General features: G+C 43.0%; 1 protein-coding gene across 1 annotated transcript in view; it reads left to right on the top strand.

Annotated features, from left to right (window-relative positions):
* The first annotated feature begins 227 nt into the window (after positions 1 to 227).
* The window catches only part of hs6st1a (heparan sulfate 6-O-sulfotransferase 1a), a 77,993-nt gene continuing 59,990 nt past the window's right edge, over positions 228 to 18,230 (top strand). The window contains exon 1 of the mRNA XM_033642617.2: positions 228 to 1,100. Coding sequence (XP_033498508.1) covers positions 601 to 1,100 — 500 coding nt within the window. The 5' untranslated portion in view covers positions 228 to 600. The remainder of the gene's footprint in view (positions 1,101 to 18,230) is intronic.

The following is an 18,230-nucleotide window of genomic DNA, read 5'->3' as shown; positions in this document are numbered from 1 at the left end:
TTACACCAAAAAACAAAAATAAATAAATTACTCCGAAAAACAGAAAAAAATACTCAGAAAAACAGTTTTTTTTTAATTTGTCAAGTGAATGCAATAAGCTTCCGTAATCTATCTATCTATCTATCTATCTATCTGTGAGGCCACTTGCTATTGGCTGGCAGCGGATGACGCGGTCGTTACGTGTGAACCAATAAATTAAAGCGCCTGTGCTCCTCGCTGTGTTTTTCGGAGAGATAGAGCGAGCGAGAGACGTTGAAAAGGTAGGAGTCGCGCTGCATCCTGGGTACATAACTCCATGGTGATGCAGTGAGCCTGTTGTGTAGACTGGAAACCAAAGTAAAGTAAACGGGGGAGGGTCGGCTACTGGGGGGGCTTCCAGCGAGTTACAATGCGTCTTTCACGGTGTTGAACGGTCTCGGTGAACGATGAGCCAACTTCGCCGGTCGCCTCGACGCGGAATGAGCCACTCTTGAGCCCCGAAAACGAGTCGTTGTTGGCGGGGGGGAGAGAGCGAGAATGCCGAAGCCGAGCGCCCTGCTCCCTGTTGTCGGCTTGACTGGGAAATGGTAGCGTACTGTGGGACCCGCACTTGGAAGGAACATGGTCGAGAGGAGCAGCAAATTCTTGTTGATCGTCGTCGGATCCGTGTGTTTTATGCTGATTCTCTATCAGTACGTGGCTCCCGGGGTGATCAATTTCGGCTCCCCGCACGGTTATTTCACGGAGGAAGACGAGGGGGACATCTTCCCCACTCCGGACCCCCACTACGTTAAGAAATACTACTTCCCCGTGAGGGACCTGGAGAGGACGATTGATTTCCAAATCAAAGGGGAGGACGTGATCGTGTTTTTGCACATCCAGAAGACCGGGGGGACTACCTTCGGCCGGCACCTGGTCCAGAATGTCCGTCTGGAGGTCCCCTGCGACTGCAGACCGGGCCAGAAGAAGTGTACCTGCTATCGGCCGAACCGCAAGGAGACCTGGCTCTTCTCCCGGTTCTCCACCGGCTGGAGCTGCGGCTTGCACGCCGACTGGACCGAGCTCACCAACTGTGTGCCGGGGGTCCTCAACAAGAAGGAGAACAAGCAGAAGAATCAGAGGTAAAGCTGGGAGATGTTTGCTTTCTTGTGTGAGGAATTTCAAGTGTGAGGTGTGTGTCAAAAATTGGGGATCTATGTATTTAAAAATCATGTGTGTGCAACTTTTAAAGTAGGTTACTCTTATTATATATCAATTTAAAGTGCATTGCAGTGATGCCACAGCTGAGACACAAAGGTACAATGAGGTCACTGTACACTCACAAAGCTGTACACAGTGTTTCTTTTTTAAAATTGAAATCAAATGAATATAAAATGACAGTCCCACTTCTTACACATCTTTATCTGCTCCACAAAACTGCCTTTAATGCAGCTTTATTCCCCTGGAGAGACAATTATAATCATCTAATGGTACATTTTAAAGCATTTCCTCACACAACATATCAAAACTTTGCAGCTATTTTTGGTTCCATTCACACTAAAGAAATGCAGTAGTGATACCAGAGGAGATGAAACACAACACGAGGTGATATACTGGTGCTAAAACCCCATATCTGTAAACCACAGACACATTAGAGTTGCCACAAGATGTTATCCTGAGTCAAAGGTCTTCTTCTGCGCTGGGTGGGACGGTGTGACGCTGAGGTTTTGAATAAAAGACGAATGTCAAGGATGGTGTGCATCTTCCCGAGGTAGGACGCAGGGAGACAAATGCTGATCGACATTTCCACATTGTGCTGTCACAGATGCCACAGGAGCTCAACAGTGCCTCTGACAATTGTTGATAGGCACCAATATCTGGGTGCCCTCCTACAGAATCGCACAGAGATTCAGGTGAATTTATTTCAGGCATCGCGAGTGCAATACATCTAGGTAACATTTCCACTCCGTAATAATCCCTTGCATTGACTGCGAGGCATCCAGACACGACGTGCATTCTTATTAAGTTATAACCCATTTTCTTCTCCGCGCCTTCCCATTGTTGTTGCCAACATATTGCATCCCTTACCCAGACATATTGATGGCTGTATCAACTTCCATTTCACTGCACCCTTGTGGTTAAAGGGTATGCTTGTTGAATGGGTTATGTGTCTTTGTATTGCCTGAGCTTGTTCAGTATTTTTATTTTGGCTATGGGTGATCAATAGGACAAAAAAGGTGGGGAGGGGGAAGAGGGGGTTGGGATACATGGAGATTTCAAGAAAGAAAGAAGTGTTATTCGCCTCTCGGCCTTTCTGTCTGGCAGCCAGGCGCGCTGGAGATGTCAGGCCGGCTGCTCTGCTTCCCATGGCTGCTCAAACTGGGGATCAGAGCTGCAGGCTGGGCAGGGCTGGGCTGGGTCGGTAGGAGGGGGTAGAAGAGGGGGGACCCTGCGGGGGTTTGGCTCCGCTCTAATCCGGGTGATTATTACTGCTGGGACACACACACATACACACACACTAGCGCTGGTATTTGCTCCTGGCGTCGGTCCTGACTCCCGTGGTTTCCCTTGGTCAGAGGTGATAACGTGTCCGGCCATTCTGCATGGCGAGCCGAGATATCACAGTGGAAGCAGGATAAACGGCCTTTCATCACTTTTGTGAGCACTGCTTCGGAGCCCTGAACTCGTGTGGGTGTGTGTTTGTGTGCGTGTCTGTGTTTGTGTACACCTGAGGAGGCCATGGGAACAGAAAGAGAGACGGAGGCAGCGTAGATGAGAGGTCTAGGTATGCATGCATGGAGAGGATCTCTTGCCTCTGGTATAATCGACTATCCTATCACTCCTGGCACCCTGAAGAAAAACAATGCTGCTCCATACACGCACCTCCACTGCCACAGGAAAGTGAAGTGAATCGCTGCAATGAGGAGCTTTGAAGAGAAGCTGGAATCACACTCTCTCTATTTTCCTTCCTGTTTTTGTGCCTTTTTCTGTCTCATTGCGTGCTTCTGTCTGTGTATGTTTGAATTCTTGTGTCCCTCATTGTTTGGTTCTCTTGTTGGCTCTCATTGCATCACTGTGGTAATGCTTGTTTAGGGACATTTGTCTTGAGGGCAGTAGCAGTGTGGTGAAGAGGCCAGGGAGAGTGTGAAAAAGATCATCTGTGTTTACAGAGCGATGGTGAGGGATTTTCTCGGCGCAGCGTCGTACACAGAGCTTTAAAGTCAGCTGTGCGTACTGTCACTGCCAATGATTTAACGCATCTGGCACACCTCATACCTGCCCGCTTTGTGGAGGAAGTGGTTTTGGAGCTGCGTTGTTAACTGTGAGAAACCGAGAAGAGAAAACGGCCTATCTAGAGAATCTCTGACCGCACGAGCAGCAGCAGCAGCAACAGCTCCAGCGTCGAGAGATCCAGCCTCGCTCTGCAGCTGTGTTCTCATCCAGCTGTCAAGTGAATTTTACACAAACGTTTCAAATGCTGCAAAAATAAAATCTGAATTAGGAACATTTCCATCAGCTGGATTCAGGCACATAAATACGCCTCCTGAATGTCAGAGAACACATCCATGAGAAAACATGGTGAAATTCGACTAAGATTCAAGAACATTATTAGGAAAGTTTTAATTCACATTTACTCATATATTGGCTTTCATTTGGTGCTGAAAAGAAATATATGGGCTAATGTTTAGTCCTGAAACAAACAGTTATTTTCATTTTTGGTTAACCATAGCAGCAAATAGTAAAAGTTCACATCACAAGTTTTCAGAGCCTGGGTTGACATATTTAAATAGCATGTTTCATCTGATTAACATGCCAAAAGATAGCCATATATTCAAACATATTCAGTTTTAAGGCTGCAACTAACAATTATTTTCATTAACGATTAATCTGCAGATTATTTTTCTCAATTAATTCTTCTATAAAATGTCAGAAAATGCAGAAAAACATCATCCGAGTCTCTCAAAGTCCAAGTTGAAATCTGTAAATGTTTTGTTTATCAGTCCTAATCCTAAAGATGATCAGTTTAGTGTGATATGAAATACAGAAAAGCAGGAAATCTCAGCATTTTCTGCCATTTTTGTATGAAAAATATTAACAGTTAATCAGTTATCAAAATAGTTGTCGATTATTTTTTCTATCAATCGATTGCTTGATTAGTCAACTAATCATTGCAGCTCTATTTTCACATTTGAAAACATGACATCAAAAGATGCCAGAATAAATGACTTGAATTGATCGATTCTCGAAGATTCTGCAAATTAATATTTGAAGATCAGTTGATCAATGAATCTACCTAATGTTTCAGCTCTACTTATACTGTATATTCTATATACTTGTATTTAAACGGTGTAGTCTTATGATGTTTTAGGGCTGCAACTAATGAGTATTTTCATTAGCGATTAATCTGCAGATTGTTTTTTCTCAATTAATTCTTCTATAAAATGTTCAAAAATAAGGAAAATTGCCTTCTCAGTTTCTCAAAGTCCAAGGTGAAGTCTTTAAATGTTGTGTTTTATCAGTCCAAAACCCAAAGATGTTCAGTTTAGTATGATATGAAACAGAAAAGCAGGAAATTTTATATTTGAGAGGCTGAAAACGGCATTTTCTGCCATCTTTGTATGAAATATGATGTTAACATTATCTTCTGTCAATCGACTACTTGATTAGTCGACTTATCACCGCAGCTCTGTATTTACATTTGAAAACATAAAACCAAAAGATGCCAAAATAAATGACTGTAATTGATTGATTATTAAGATTCTGCAAATTGATCAATGAATCCACTCAGTCTTTAAATGTTGTGTTTTATCAGTACAAAACCCAAAGATGTTGAATTTGATATGATATGAAATAAAGAAAAGCAGGAAATATCCATATTTAAGAGACTCTACCATTTTTGTATGAAAAATTACTTAAACGATTAATCAGTTATAAAAAATAGTTGGCAGATATTTCTGTCAGACCACTACTTGATTAGTTGACTTTATTATTGCAGCTCTATATTCACATTTGAATACATGAAACCAAAAATAAATGACTTAAATTAATCGATTATGAAGATTCTGCAATTTAATAATCGAAGATTCAGTTCAGTTCAATCTCATTAATTTGCTTCAGAGGGCTTTACAGCATACAACATCTCTCTGTGCTTGGACCCTCACAGCAGATAAGGAAAACTCCCCCAAACCCTTTAATGGGAAAAAAATAGATGATAATAGATCAAAATAGTAAATTTGCAGTAATCTTTATGACCAAATATACATAAAGAGAGACAGAGACAGGTGCAGGGCAGACACTAATGACTGTAGCTACGGTAACATTGATTTAAGTAGTGATAAAATATTAATAATGATAGTATTTTGGGAGCATATATGTTATAAGACAGTATATGTATGTGACAATAATAATCATATGTGACCAATAATTGCAGAAGTATGATCAACTGATCAATTAATCCACGAAATGTTCCAGCTTTACTTATATACACTGTATATTTGTATAGTAAAGCAGAGAGTATAATGACTGTGTAAGCTCACCAGTTGCCATTTACACAACAGAGAGACAGCCAGTCTGACATTTATGTGATTTTCTTTAAAGAACATTTCTTGTCCAAAGCCACTATTGAGCTGTTTTGTATTGATAACGTAGCATTTTCCAGGCCCTGTTGTCATGGCTGTATTATTTATCGATTCTACAGATGGCTTTGTATCACTGTGTGTTGCACTGTGCTTCTTCAAAAAATGTTTCTACTTCAAGAGAGCATAAGAACGTTTTCGAGACATTGAGGAAATTGGATTGAATATGCTGGTTTTTCACATTCAGTAAATCATAAATTGTGGGTAGGGGAGGAAAAAAAAGAACCTGCTACGATGGATTAGGCTCAGTTTGGTCCGGTGACAAATGTGTCAGCTTTGGAGGGAGGCGCATTAAGCAGGAGCGAGCGGCGGCGAGATGAATGGTGGGTAATAGGAGAGACAGGTCTGCCTTTGATCGGTGATGAGATCGAGATGAACAGTGGCATTGTGGGAGAAAAGAACTCACATACTCGGCAGCTCGCCACTCAGAGTGGATTTGTCATTTTCCACCTCTTATATCAGTTTTAATGTTCCTCAGTGATCCCACGGGACACGCTAATACAAACACACACGTGCACATAGTAGTACACACACTAATGAGTGTGTGAGACAAACAGATACAGCCCTAATGCGAGGCCTTAGATATGGGGCCTCTAATTGGTTAAGGAGGTATCTACCACTTTACTCAAATTAGAGCCACACTTTCAGATGGGGGATACCATCTGTCCTTGTGCACGTGTGTTTGCGCACACATCTCATAACTCTGTGTGTGTGCGTGTCTGTTTTAATCCTTGTGTGTCATAGAGCGTCTTAGTAAGCAAAGTGATGGGGCTAATTTTACTGCCTCTATCTGGGCCCTCTGAAATCACTCCCTGTTTTCTCTCTCCATCTCTTTCTCTTCCGCCTCCTCTTCATCCCCTCTGCTTGCCTCTCAAACACTTTCCCTCCCTCTCCTTCCGTCCTTTCCTCCCTCCTTCCCTCCATGATGGTGTCACTCTCTAATCAAACAGCAGGCTTGCTTTCCGCTTGGTGGCTTTATGGCCGGGGGGCTCACTCTCTATCTCTCTCCTTCACTTTTTCCTCCCTCTCCTCCTCTTTTTTTTCTCCTCTCTCCATCTCTGCCCACTCGTCTTTCTTTCTCTCCCTTTTTGCCATCTCCCTCTCCCTCTCCCTCTCCCTCCGAGCGTGACTACCGCATTAGAGGAAATGTCTTTTCATGGAAGATTTGCTGCAATTTCCAAAATGGCTGCTTTGCCTAATGGACAACTGCCTTGGTTCTAATGAATGATTACATGTATGAGTATGGGGGGGTGGGTGGTGGGGAAGGACAGCGGGAGCAGGGAGAGAGGCGGAGATGGAGATGGAGGTGATGAAGAGTGATATGAGGAAGAGGATGGGATGAGTGTGGGACAAGAGGAGAGCTGTCAGGGAATGATTGAAAAGATAAAAGACGGAGGGGTGAAAACGTTTAGTTTCATTGCTGGGGAGGGGGCTAGTCAATTAGCACGGTTGTCAAGTGCTGGGCATTAGTCTTCTTTCAATAGGTCTGTTTCAGATTCACAGCACAAATCACTGCACTCTAAGATGGCTCTGTGTGTGAATTGAGAATGTGTGTGTGCATGGCGTGAGAGCGGTTGCGTGTGCATGTGGGTAGCTCAGCATGGTGCCATCAGCCAGCCAGCCAGCACAACCCAGAATCCAGATGAACTCCAGGAAGCTGCAGAGGCAGCCCCGGCTGATTGGCATATAGTACAAATGTGTGCATGCGCGCGCTCATGTGGAGCCGGGCAGGTTGGTGTTAATCCAATCAGATTAGCCGGGTTTAAGCGCTGGCGGCCAGGCGCTCCAAAGCCGGTTACGTCCGCTCATCCCGCGACTGCGAGTGCACCACGTTCCAGCATTCCCAACAAACGTTCCCACATCCCTCCAGCCAGTTATTCCCTGCCTGTTTACTCAGCTCAAATCACCTTCACTTATGGGACCAGCCTGCCTGTCTCAGTGGAAGCCAGACTCTAATTGGGTTTACCAGTGGTGACTTGATACTGCGCTGTACCTGATGATTTATGTAATATTAAATGTGTGAGGAATGGGCATACAGACAGGGGCATTAAAAACATTTTTGTGATGATAAGTTGCTTTTCCGAATTAATTAGTGTTCACATTTGGTGTTAGAATCATTAGTAGATTAATGGCCTCTTCAGATGACAAATATATTTTGTGTTTTCTAATGTAAAAATACCAAATATATGCTGGTGCTGTAATATCATTAAAGGTAATTTGTTTTGGGTTTTTCGACTGGTCAGACATAGATGTCATTTGCGTTTTGATTATTTGTAAGAAGCTTTTTTTTTATTTTATTTTTTAAAGATATTTTTTTTTTTACTTTTGCCTTTATTTGATAGGACAGTTCAAATGTACCAGAGGGAGAGAAAGAAGGGATAACATGCAGCAAAGGGCAGCAAATGGGCTGGAATTGAACCCGCAACCGCTGCACATAGCTTTTGTACATGGGACACCCGTTCTTCCGTCTGAGCTTATGGGCGCCCTTTTGACGTTTTAAACTTCAAAGCAAATGTTTCCAACCTTTTTTGGATTGTGATCCCTAAAGCAAAGCCATGTCTATCAGGGACGTAACAATACATCATTCTAAATTAATATATTGATTCAATGATCCAGTATAATTGATGCAAGGTGAGAACATTGATACATATTGTCTTTTTTAAGGTAAGCCTTTATTTTGAAATTCCTATAGCACGTCTCGGTCACCATTTCCATCCAAGGGCACCACCTTCCTAAACATTCAGACAGTGCTAGCGGTCTAGCTTGAGGCAAACAATGGCAACCATTCAAGAAAAGGACAATGAAGATATTTACTTATATTGTTTCATATCAATTGCAGGCCCCTGAATAAAATCAAATGCCCCGTTTCCACCAAGTGGTACAATTCATTTCAGTACGCTTTTTTCCCGTTTACCCTGTGAAAAGTTGTGGATGGTACCAATGGAAATGTTCTGTACCATCCCCATTTTAGGTCCCCCCTCTGTTGGGGTACCTAGCACACAGATCTGGTACTAAAAGGTGGAGCTGTGAGCACCACAGTCCATTGATTGGTCAATAGCGGACGGTCACTCTGCTCAGAGCTGAGTTGTGGCTGGTTTCGAGGCTCAACAAGCGTTTATTAATTTCGACCGGGTTATGTGGACTGCATATAATCTAATCCTAACTTGGAGAGAAAAAAAGAGTTGTGCAGCGTAGTTCCTGTGGGCTGCGGCAACACTAAACCCCTGAGCTTGCCTGAGAAGAACTGTATGTACAAACCCACTATTATAAAATATCCCATGGAGAGAGACTCACTACAGTCTGAATTATTTTGTCAGTGTGCAGCCTCGTTCTGTGGACGATAAATGAAGCGTTGACTTCCATCTGTGTCTCCAGTAATGAGGAAATACAGTGAATGTTGGATGGAGCAGTGAGTGACAACAGCCCCGCCCATATTTTAGAGTACTGTTTGCGGTAAAAACACTAGGGTCTAGGCACCACGTCTGAATGGTTACTTTTGTTTCCGAAGGTACCATACCGAAAGTGTTTGGTGGAAACGGGGCTTTAGGTATCAAAGTGTTGTGGTTTACATTTGTAGTTTGTTTGTAGTCTGAGTAGTATTGAACAATCACATTTGAAGGGCAGGTGAACAGTCCATGTGGAGAGGTGGATCGCTTTGGCTGAAATGCAGTCTCAGAACCTATCAGCTATCGTATGATGATGAGTTAGCTTTATATAATCTATCAGCATTCATATGCAGATATGTTTATATAGATGTGCTGAAATCACCAGCCCATGGAAGAGGAAGTCTTGGATTTCCACTGACTACACCAGAACAGCCCGAAACATCATCATTTTTATCATCATCAGACTGAAAGTCGATGGGTTGCGAAATTGCACCCCTAATGTCAGTTTTACCCCTTGTCTTAGGTCTGTATGTGGTCAAGTTGTCATCAGTTCAACCCATGTGTAGTTCTTCCATCTCATACGTTGTATTTGAATACTTTTTTGAGGCCATAAGTTGTAAAAATTATTGAGCAGTTAAGAAAAAAGCAAGTCCTTGAAGACAGAATGAGAAACATTTTCTTATTTCCAGTCTTTTTAATCATCCTGCAGCCCTTTAGATTTGGTCCCTTTTGTTGTAGATGAAGTGTTTTTTGTCTTCTATATAAATGTCGTTATTATCACCACATTTCTAGGTTACTCACTCCAACTATATTCTTACTCTGTTCGTCTTAAATTCAGCACTAAATCAGCCGACCAGCTGCAGATAATGCAGTCAAGCAAGCAAGTCTAAAAGTTCTGTACTCTGCCCTTGACAATATAGTGAGGGGATGGTGGACTCTCACACAATCTCACACATAAAAGAGTGAGATATGGCCCCTATGTGTTTTCCCCTGCAGTAGCTTGAGGCGAGTGTTGACAGGCCTCTCTCAGCTACACCGCTGCCTCCCCTCGAATACAAGAGTTCAACTCAGGTTCAGCCTCAGGTCGCCGTAACGTATAGCATCACAATTCAGAGTTGAGAGACTTTAGCTCAAGAGGACATGCGAATACCTCTGTTGGGCCCCTGGCTACACACACAGGGCTTTTAGTTTGACTTCCTGCCACGCCGTCCGTCTGCAGCCATTTTGCAGTGGATAACTGTTTGGCTGCAGCTAATCAGGGATGCAAAATGGCCCGATAAAGGTTGGACTGATGGTGTTGAAAAATGCTGATTATCAGAGTAAGGTATGGATTCTTGTATTGTTGAGGAGGATCATAGAATGAAAGTGTCCGTGGTGCAAACCTGTACGGTCAAGTTGAGTTAAGGCTGCTGCCACCATTGATTTGCCCCAGCTGTTTCACCTCGCTGCATAGTAAAGACAGGACAAGGAGAGGGATCCGCTTGATCGCTGATGACCGTCTCTATCGGTGGTCTGCGAGAGGTTATCTTTGCTCTGCCTGCAAGCCTTCACTATTGATTAGCCATTATGGATCGCAGAGGGTTTTTCATTGATTGATAAAACCTGAATGACGCCGACATTGAGCAGAGCCTCTCCAGATCTGATCTGGCTGTATGCTCAACACAGAGGGCAGCTGGGCAGAGGGAGCGGGGAAAGAAAAGCAAGAGTGATGTGTTTCTTAATCATTACACAGCCTCTGTGACTCTGTGTATCACTCTGTCTCTTCCACCCTCTGCCGCCGACTGTCAAATGTCAAACTCCCTCCTCTTCCCCAACCACCACCACCACCAAAGTGATTCCGCCCTGTGGACAAATAACCATGCGGCGAATGATTAGCAGACATTTCTATGGCCGGTAATGAGGGGCGCTACGCTACAGCAGCTCCGCCAACAGGATTACTCCCTATTGATTAGCCTAGCCTAGCATTAGCCTTGCTAGCTAAAAGCGACTGAGTGATTAGTGGGTATTTCTATAGCGGTTAATGAGTGCTGCAGAGGAATGCTATGGTATGCTATCCATGAGAATGGGATTACAGGCTATTAATCAGACAAGAGGCTAGCTGAAGTCATTAGCCGGCCCCGCGGCAAAGTCATTGCATCTGTGGCTCATCCTAGTTCCTGGTTTCTAAATCCGGTTTGGCCTTGTCTGTATCGTGTGGTCTCTCGCTACATATTGACCCTGAGTGTCTGTCTTTCCTCTAACACCCCCGTCCCGTGGTGCCTTATTCTTTGATGGCACTCCCTTACTTTTCCCTGCTTCCCTTCTTCTCAGACGGAGGACAGAGAGAAAGAGAAAGACATCCCCAGGGGCTGCTCGCTGCATCCATTAACAGCAGTGTCTTTTCATGTCCCTGAATGTGACAAGTCCAGACAGGATGTGACCCGGGAGCTTCTCCTCGTCTCTCAGTCTTCTCATTTGTTTGCAAACAAACAAATAAACGCATCAATTTCTCTGCGTTCTTCGTGTTTATGCATAAATGCATCTATTCATGACGCTGATGTGTGTCTGCCGGAGCATGTTTGTATGTGTGTGAGTGCGAGATGGCCAGCGGAGGCATGTGAACGGAGAGGAGAGGCTGACAGGCGTGTTAATTGAATTGTGGGAAAAATGCAAATCCCGCACTGCCTCTTTGAGTTAGAGGGAGGAGTTTTAACTGATTGGGACTGTCTCCTCTTTGGGAACACACATACACACACACACACACACACACACACACACACAGAGTGGAATAACTTTTACCAAATCCTTAAAAAAGGGAATGAATGATAGCGTTGTGTCTGCATCCTTCCACGCCTCACCCTGTCTTTTTCCCATCATTCCTCTCCATTTCTCTGCCCATCGTGCAATCCCAGCACTTGAGTGTCCTTTGTCCGTGTGCATGTGTGTGTGCCTGTGCATGTGAGCGTCCCACCAGAAGAGCTAAAGTGCTGATGCCATTCGTGGAAAGACAGAGCAAAGGGGAAAAACAGAGATTCTTCGTTCTGCTACACTTGGTTTGTCTGCTTTGCTCTAGGGCAGAGCTTTAGATCACCAGAGTTGCTGAGTGTGTGTGTGTGTGTGTGTGTGTGTGTGTGTGTGTGTGTCCATCCTCTGCCTTCATTTGTGCATTCAAGCAGGAGTTGCATGTGTCCGGGTGTTCGCCCTGTGTGAATGTGTGGCCTGTGTGATCTGTGTCTGTGTCTGTGTCAAGTCTGTATGGTGATTTAATGTGTGTGTGTGTGTGTGTGTGTGTGTGTGTATGTTTGTGCAGATGAAATGTGTCACAGTTGCTTACATAGCTGTTCTGTTACGTCTCCTGGGGCTGATTGATTTGAGAAATACAATTGAAAAATTTCAATACCATCTTCGATACTATGGGGGAAAATTGACATAAAGGGAGTAAAGCTTTAAAGTTTTTATTAAAAGATAAATATAACAAGTCTATAACATGGCAACAAAGTCTTTTCTTTTTACTTTCTTTTCTGGTTAGCAGCAGATTACAACAGAATCACTGCAGTAGACATTACCAGTAAGACAGATTGAGAAAGCGCAGTTGGTACCAGTGTATCAATACTTCAGAAAATGAGTACTGAATAGTTTCAGATATTCAGAATCAATAAGTGTCAGTAAATCAATATTTTTGACAACACTACATAATTGCCCTATCAATGGTAGTAATGACGTCTCATCTGAGCTAGTCTCTGTTCTAACAGGTACTATAACTCAGTGCAATCATTCAATCAGCTTTTTTTTTTTTGAGAACTTGAAATGTGTTCCCCAGCTCAGCTTTCCATACTCAAAGACAAATTGCCATCCATTAAGCCCAGTTCAGACCAAAGATGCATGACAAGATGAATCCTGCTTAGAATGTTGCAGAGAAAGTTGCAGAGGTGTGAACTGGCCATCTGAGCTTGGCAGAAGCACGGCTGATGGTGTCACCTGCAACTCTGCTGGTCAAATTGCTGGTGGCTGGTTATAGAACATAAAGAATGTCGCCTGTTTCTATAGCCAGTCGGCCTGTAGTGAAGTCTGATGGTCATGTCAAAATTCTTGCAGACAGCCTGTTCATCTGCTGTGGCAGGTGCTCCATCCCTGCCTAGCCCTCTGTTCAGTCCTCACGTGTACCATGTCGGACAGAGGGTCGCTGCTGGTGTTTGCTTTATGTGCTTATGCCCCCACTACATAATTACAACACAGTCCATCTGATGCTTGTTTTGTTTGTTTTTCGCCGTTTCATCACTACTACAAATACAACTGTAACCAGTATCTCACTATCACTATCCTCATTCATATTTTAAGAAGCTACAAATTATATTCAGGCACAGAATAAGCATGAAAAGCTGGAAATCAGAATGAAAGTACAGAGAGTTGTTACATAGAGATGATACACCATCTCATCTAATTGCATTGGTGTGAACCAGCAGGTTTATAGAACGTTGCTGCACATTGCAAGTAGTCACCTGTTTCAACTCGTCTCGTCGCAAATCTTTGGTCTGGACCGGGCCTTACTCCTGTTGCTAATATAAGTTGAAACCTTTGTAACATAAAAAATTATTACTAGAGCTGGTTGATATGGAGAAGATCAAATATCACAATATTTTTGAACAAATCCCTCAATATGGATATTGTGACGATATAGTAGGTTTGACTATTCGAGGCTTTTGATAAATAATTACCAGTTATGTGAATATAATGACTCAGTGGGTAAAGACAACAGTTACAATATTAAGATATCCAAAATCTAAGGCGATATCTAGTCTCATGTCAGAAATCAATATTTTTCCCAGCTCTAATTATTACACTTTGAGCAAAGAGTAAACTACAGCTCCTCTGAAAATGTACCAGCTCAGCAGCGTGGGTACACACATCATCATATAACTTGGTTTCCATCCTTATGTGAACATATGGAGTGAACAATATGCCATACTGTTAAGAATGGCTCTGTTCCAAGGCTGGATGTTGTGTTTTTAGCGTTGTTACAAATGTGATTCTCGCATGAGGATCTTCTTACTTCTGGAACAGACCCATGAAGTTTCAGCTTTACTTTGGCTCTCTGTGATAACACAGTGCTTCTTCTTTCTCGAGGGTAACCATCTTAATCTGAGCATAAATGGTAGAGACTTGAGCGTGCAGAGAGCGTATTAACCAGACAGCTGCCATGCGTTTTCATTTTGTTGTTTGGCCAGTTCATGGAATTAATGATAATTAACTTCAGCTGGCCAAACTCACTGCAGACAGTTGTCTTTAGAGCTGGCAAAGTTGCTGCCAACTGTGCTTTCACTGAACTTTCATGACATCTTGTTAAGGCGTCGTTGGTTATGTAATTAAACTGCCTGACGTTGTGATTTCAGATCATGATTGTGATATGAAAATAAATGTATTGCACGCAGCAACCCTTTACATATACACACATAAGCAATAGATCTGGTTAGATAAGGGTTAAATTAATCTGTCACCTGAGCTGGATCTCACCATGGTCCATTGTTGTGTCAAAGTTAACAGTAAAAGTAGGACAGGCCTCTCCTGTAACAGCAGTAAAGAGCGATTGATGGAGCAAGGGAGTGCCACCCTGCTGAATGAAGGTCAGTGTTAAAGCTAATCCAGTTATACTATTCTTAGTGTCTCTTCACCTCTTTGTCTCTCTCCGCTCAACCACCTCCTCTTCACCCCACATGACACTGTGGATCTGGGCCACGAGCATGTCGTTTTCACCTTTTTCTCCCCATATACTTTAATATTTTTTTACTCCACCTCTGTTTTCCCCGCTTCTCTGACAAAAAAAGTTCCACTTCTTCATCCTCCCCGCCACCACCTTGTCGTTTTGGGTTCCCAGCGCGTGTCAGCTTCCTCCAGAGAGAGGAAGTGATGTGTCAGGAAGTGCTTTTATCTGCCAGTGATCTGATCTGATGTGAGATTGAGATAAACACGGGAGGAGTGTAGTGTTCTCTTTCTCATCCTAGAGAACTGTACAACGGAGAAACCCTGTTTTTTTTTGCCTGCGCTTGCAGGCAAGCGTGTGTACAGACAGAAAAATCTGGTGGTCTTGGGGTGATTGCTAAAGTACAAAGGGAATACTTAAAAAGTGGGTGTTTCAACCTCGTTCAGCCCCTCAACTCCTTCAAGTAATCTGCAGTGAAACCTGATAGTAGAGGTTTTAGGAAGTAGTCTAGCGATAGATTGATCCCTCACTATATGTCATATGTCTGCTAACAGCTTTGTGTTGTCTGTCAACGAGTCTTTGAGGAAGAAACTCAACCTTCACCTGCTTTCATTATTTTATACTTTACCTTACACTGTCAAATACACGCAGAGAAATCTATTAGATCACTATCAGGAGCCCCTGCGCATGCAAAGTACTCTGTTGTGACATTTAAAAGACTGGTACATGAAGAAGTACACAAAGTATATCAATATTTTAGATTTCGCCTAAGGTTGTCCTAACAAGCACATAGATTGGCTGTTTGGAGTTTAATAAGAAGGGAAAACCCAATCCCACTGAGGCTAGACTATTTTCAGGAGTCGGTGCAGCGTCTTACATTTAAAAAGCCTCTGTGTGTTAAACTTGATACACATGGAGAGGCAAGGCTAATACACATTTATCAACCACTCATAAATGTCAAACCAAGCCAGATATTTTTAGATAATCCGTCAACTTGATCTAAACATCTTATTTTCCGGTTTACTTTTGTATGTGGTCAACAAGGAACACAATTAGCGAGGAGGCCGATCTTCAGCGAGGGGATGCTCTTTCTTTATTATGCTGAAGTGCTCTTGAGCAATCCGGCCTGACACCCGTTCACCCACACAGACTTCCCTTGAGAATCTGAAGAGCACTTGTTTTCTGCCTCATTGTCTTGGCTTCCCAATTCACGGTGATGTAACTTTAACAAGCTAACAGGACTTGAATAAGAAAAGCCACGTCCACTTGAGGATTGTACTTCTTTGCAGTGCAGCAGAGAGAGTTAGCTTAGTGTTACCCAGTGTTCTTACATTACTTGCCTACCGCCCTCTGTGCAGCAGCAGGAGTGTAGCAGGAGTCAGGTATCGCTTATCACGTGACAAGAGTGAGGAGAGTCGACCGACAACACGATGGCGAGGGATCTGGTCTCAAAGCAAAAAGTAGGGCTGGGCGAAATGACCTCAAATCAGCATCACGATTAATTGAAGGTTTTACCTCAATTATGATTAATGAACGATTATTTTGTATTTGTTCGTGCTGTATATATTCAGCTATTGAAACTGTCGAATGAAAGAGTGCATATCTTAACTTTTGTGATTTTAAAATAATTGAAGAAAACACACAGATGAACTGGTTATTTATTGAACATTTTGGTCGCTGAAAAGGTTTTTCCACAGTGTTTACATTTGATTTCTTTCTGTGCTGTGTCGTCTTCACGAAAGCCAAAATGTGTCCAAACGACGGACACATTTCTCTTTGGGACAAGCTGCTCAAGTTGCTCGGTTGAATTGGTGTTTGGGTTCAGGCTGTCAGTAAGCGTCCTTTGCCCTAGCTTTGTTGGTATGACCCATACTGTTCGCACTAGTTGGCCCTTGCCTCCTGTTTTCTGACCGATTTAGCGTGTTGACTCGGCATTGAAGCTGGCGGAGCCCATCGTTGAGAGAAATAACTGTGATGAAATTACAGAAATTACTGCCCCCTGAGCAGCTTAGTGCACAAGAAGAGAAACAGAAGTGAGGAAAGGAAACAAAAGGCTAAAGTCAAGAGTGAGTGAGATCAAAATAAACTTGTTACATTAGTTAAGATTATGTTTTTAGCAATTGAGCTAGTTAGCTGAAATGGCTCATAATTGTTTGTTATTGTTTGGTAAACATCTTTATTTTTTCAGGTTGTGTTGTTAATATGCTAACTAGCTAGCTAGCATCTTGAATCCGTCCTTTCAATCTTTTTTGGTTACCCTTTATGAATGACAAATACGGACTACCGCTGCTTGCTTGGTGTGGTGAGTTATTTCCTCTCACACAGGTGCACAGCATATGCACGTTCGCCATTGGTTGTAGTCCCTGTGGTGTGTTAAAGTACAACTTTTTTTAGCTAAGACACAAGTGACGCAAAAGTTGGTCTTCATTGCCACTAGTTCCTCAATGTTGGTTTGTTGTGTCTGGGCCTTAAGAGCTCACTGTGGCTGCTCCTTCTTGTTCCATTACTCCCTGCAATATTTCAAACTGATCTGCTGTCAGAATAATGCCGAAAATGACAACTATCTTGTACTGGAGATGCATTTTTGATGACTTACTGACAAACACATCACATTTCTTGAGACTACCTCATAATAAAAGTCAACTTGTGTTTCACCAGTTGAATGTTTTTAATGTGAAGCTGCAGCAGTGGGAAATGTTCACTTTGCATTAGCAGTAACCTAATACAGCGGTCTATAGATATTGAGCAACATCAGCGAATATCTTTTCCTGTAAAACGTCCATTGTGATCAGAAACACTTGTGCTGTCACGAGTTATTAACCAGCGGAAACATTTGCTCACCAAGGCATCCCTGTGCTAACGCGCCCCTTAGCTTCAGGCTCATGAGAGGCAGGAGAGAGGCTGATGTGAGGGGCTGGTGTGAGTTGTTTCAAGTACTGGCGAGACATAAAATATGATCCAGGAAGTCCACTTTGTGTAATAGATCCATGAGTTTGATGTCTTATCACAGGCCAATGTGCAGCAGTTTATAATACTCAGACAGAATTTCACAACTTTGTAACAGCAGTAATCATTTTATCTCTGGTTGCACTGATTGCGAGGTAAACAGTAGAAACTTGGCATTCACATCACAAAAAATATACCACTTGCCTGACGACCCATCTTTTTCCACTGTGATGTCTTTTTCCTGTGATGGAAGGCAGACCGCTTCCAAAATTCCCACCTCCCAAAGCGCCCAAATGCTGATAACATGTGTCTTTGTGGATAAATAAGTGAGCATCAGCGACCACACTCAGTGGCTCCTAGCAGTCTGACATATTTGAATCATTTAGTCTTTTGCTTGTTGTCGAAATTCGACTTGGCTGGGTATCTCGCTTTCTAATTACTGGACAAATGAAACCAAAACAATGACTATCAAACAGCCTTCTGTATAGCTGCCTGTCACACTGTTGCCATCTAAATTTCATATTCTCTGCAGCAAGCAGGCAGAGAGGCTGGTAACATTCCCAGATAGCAGAGAGAGAGAGAGAGAGAGAAAGTTTCCAAGAAATGTTAACCCATCAACAAGGAGCC

This window comes from Epinephelus lanceolatus, chromosome 15 (genome assembly GCF_041903045.1).
Source record: "Epinephelus lanceolatus isolate andai-2023 chromosome 15, ASM4190304v1, whole genome shotgun sequence".
Taxonomy (NCBI): domain Eukaryota; kingdom Metazoa; phylum Chordata; class Actinopteri; order Perciformes; family Serranidae; genus Epinephelus; species Epinephelus lanceolatus.
Note: the sequence above shows the minus strand (reverse complement) of the source record. Positions and strands in the feature narration are given on the sequence as shown.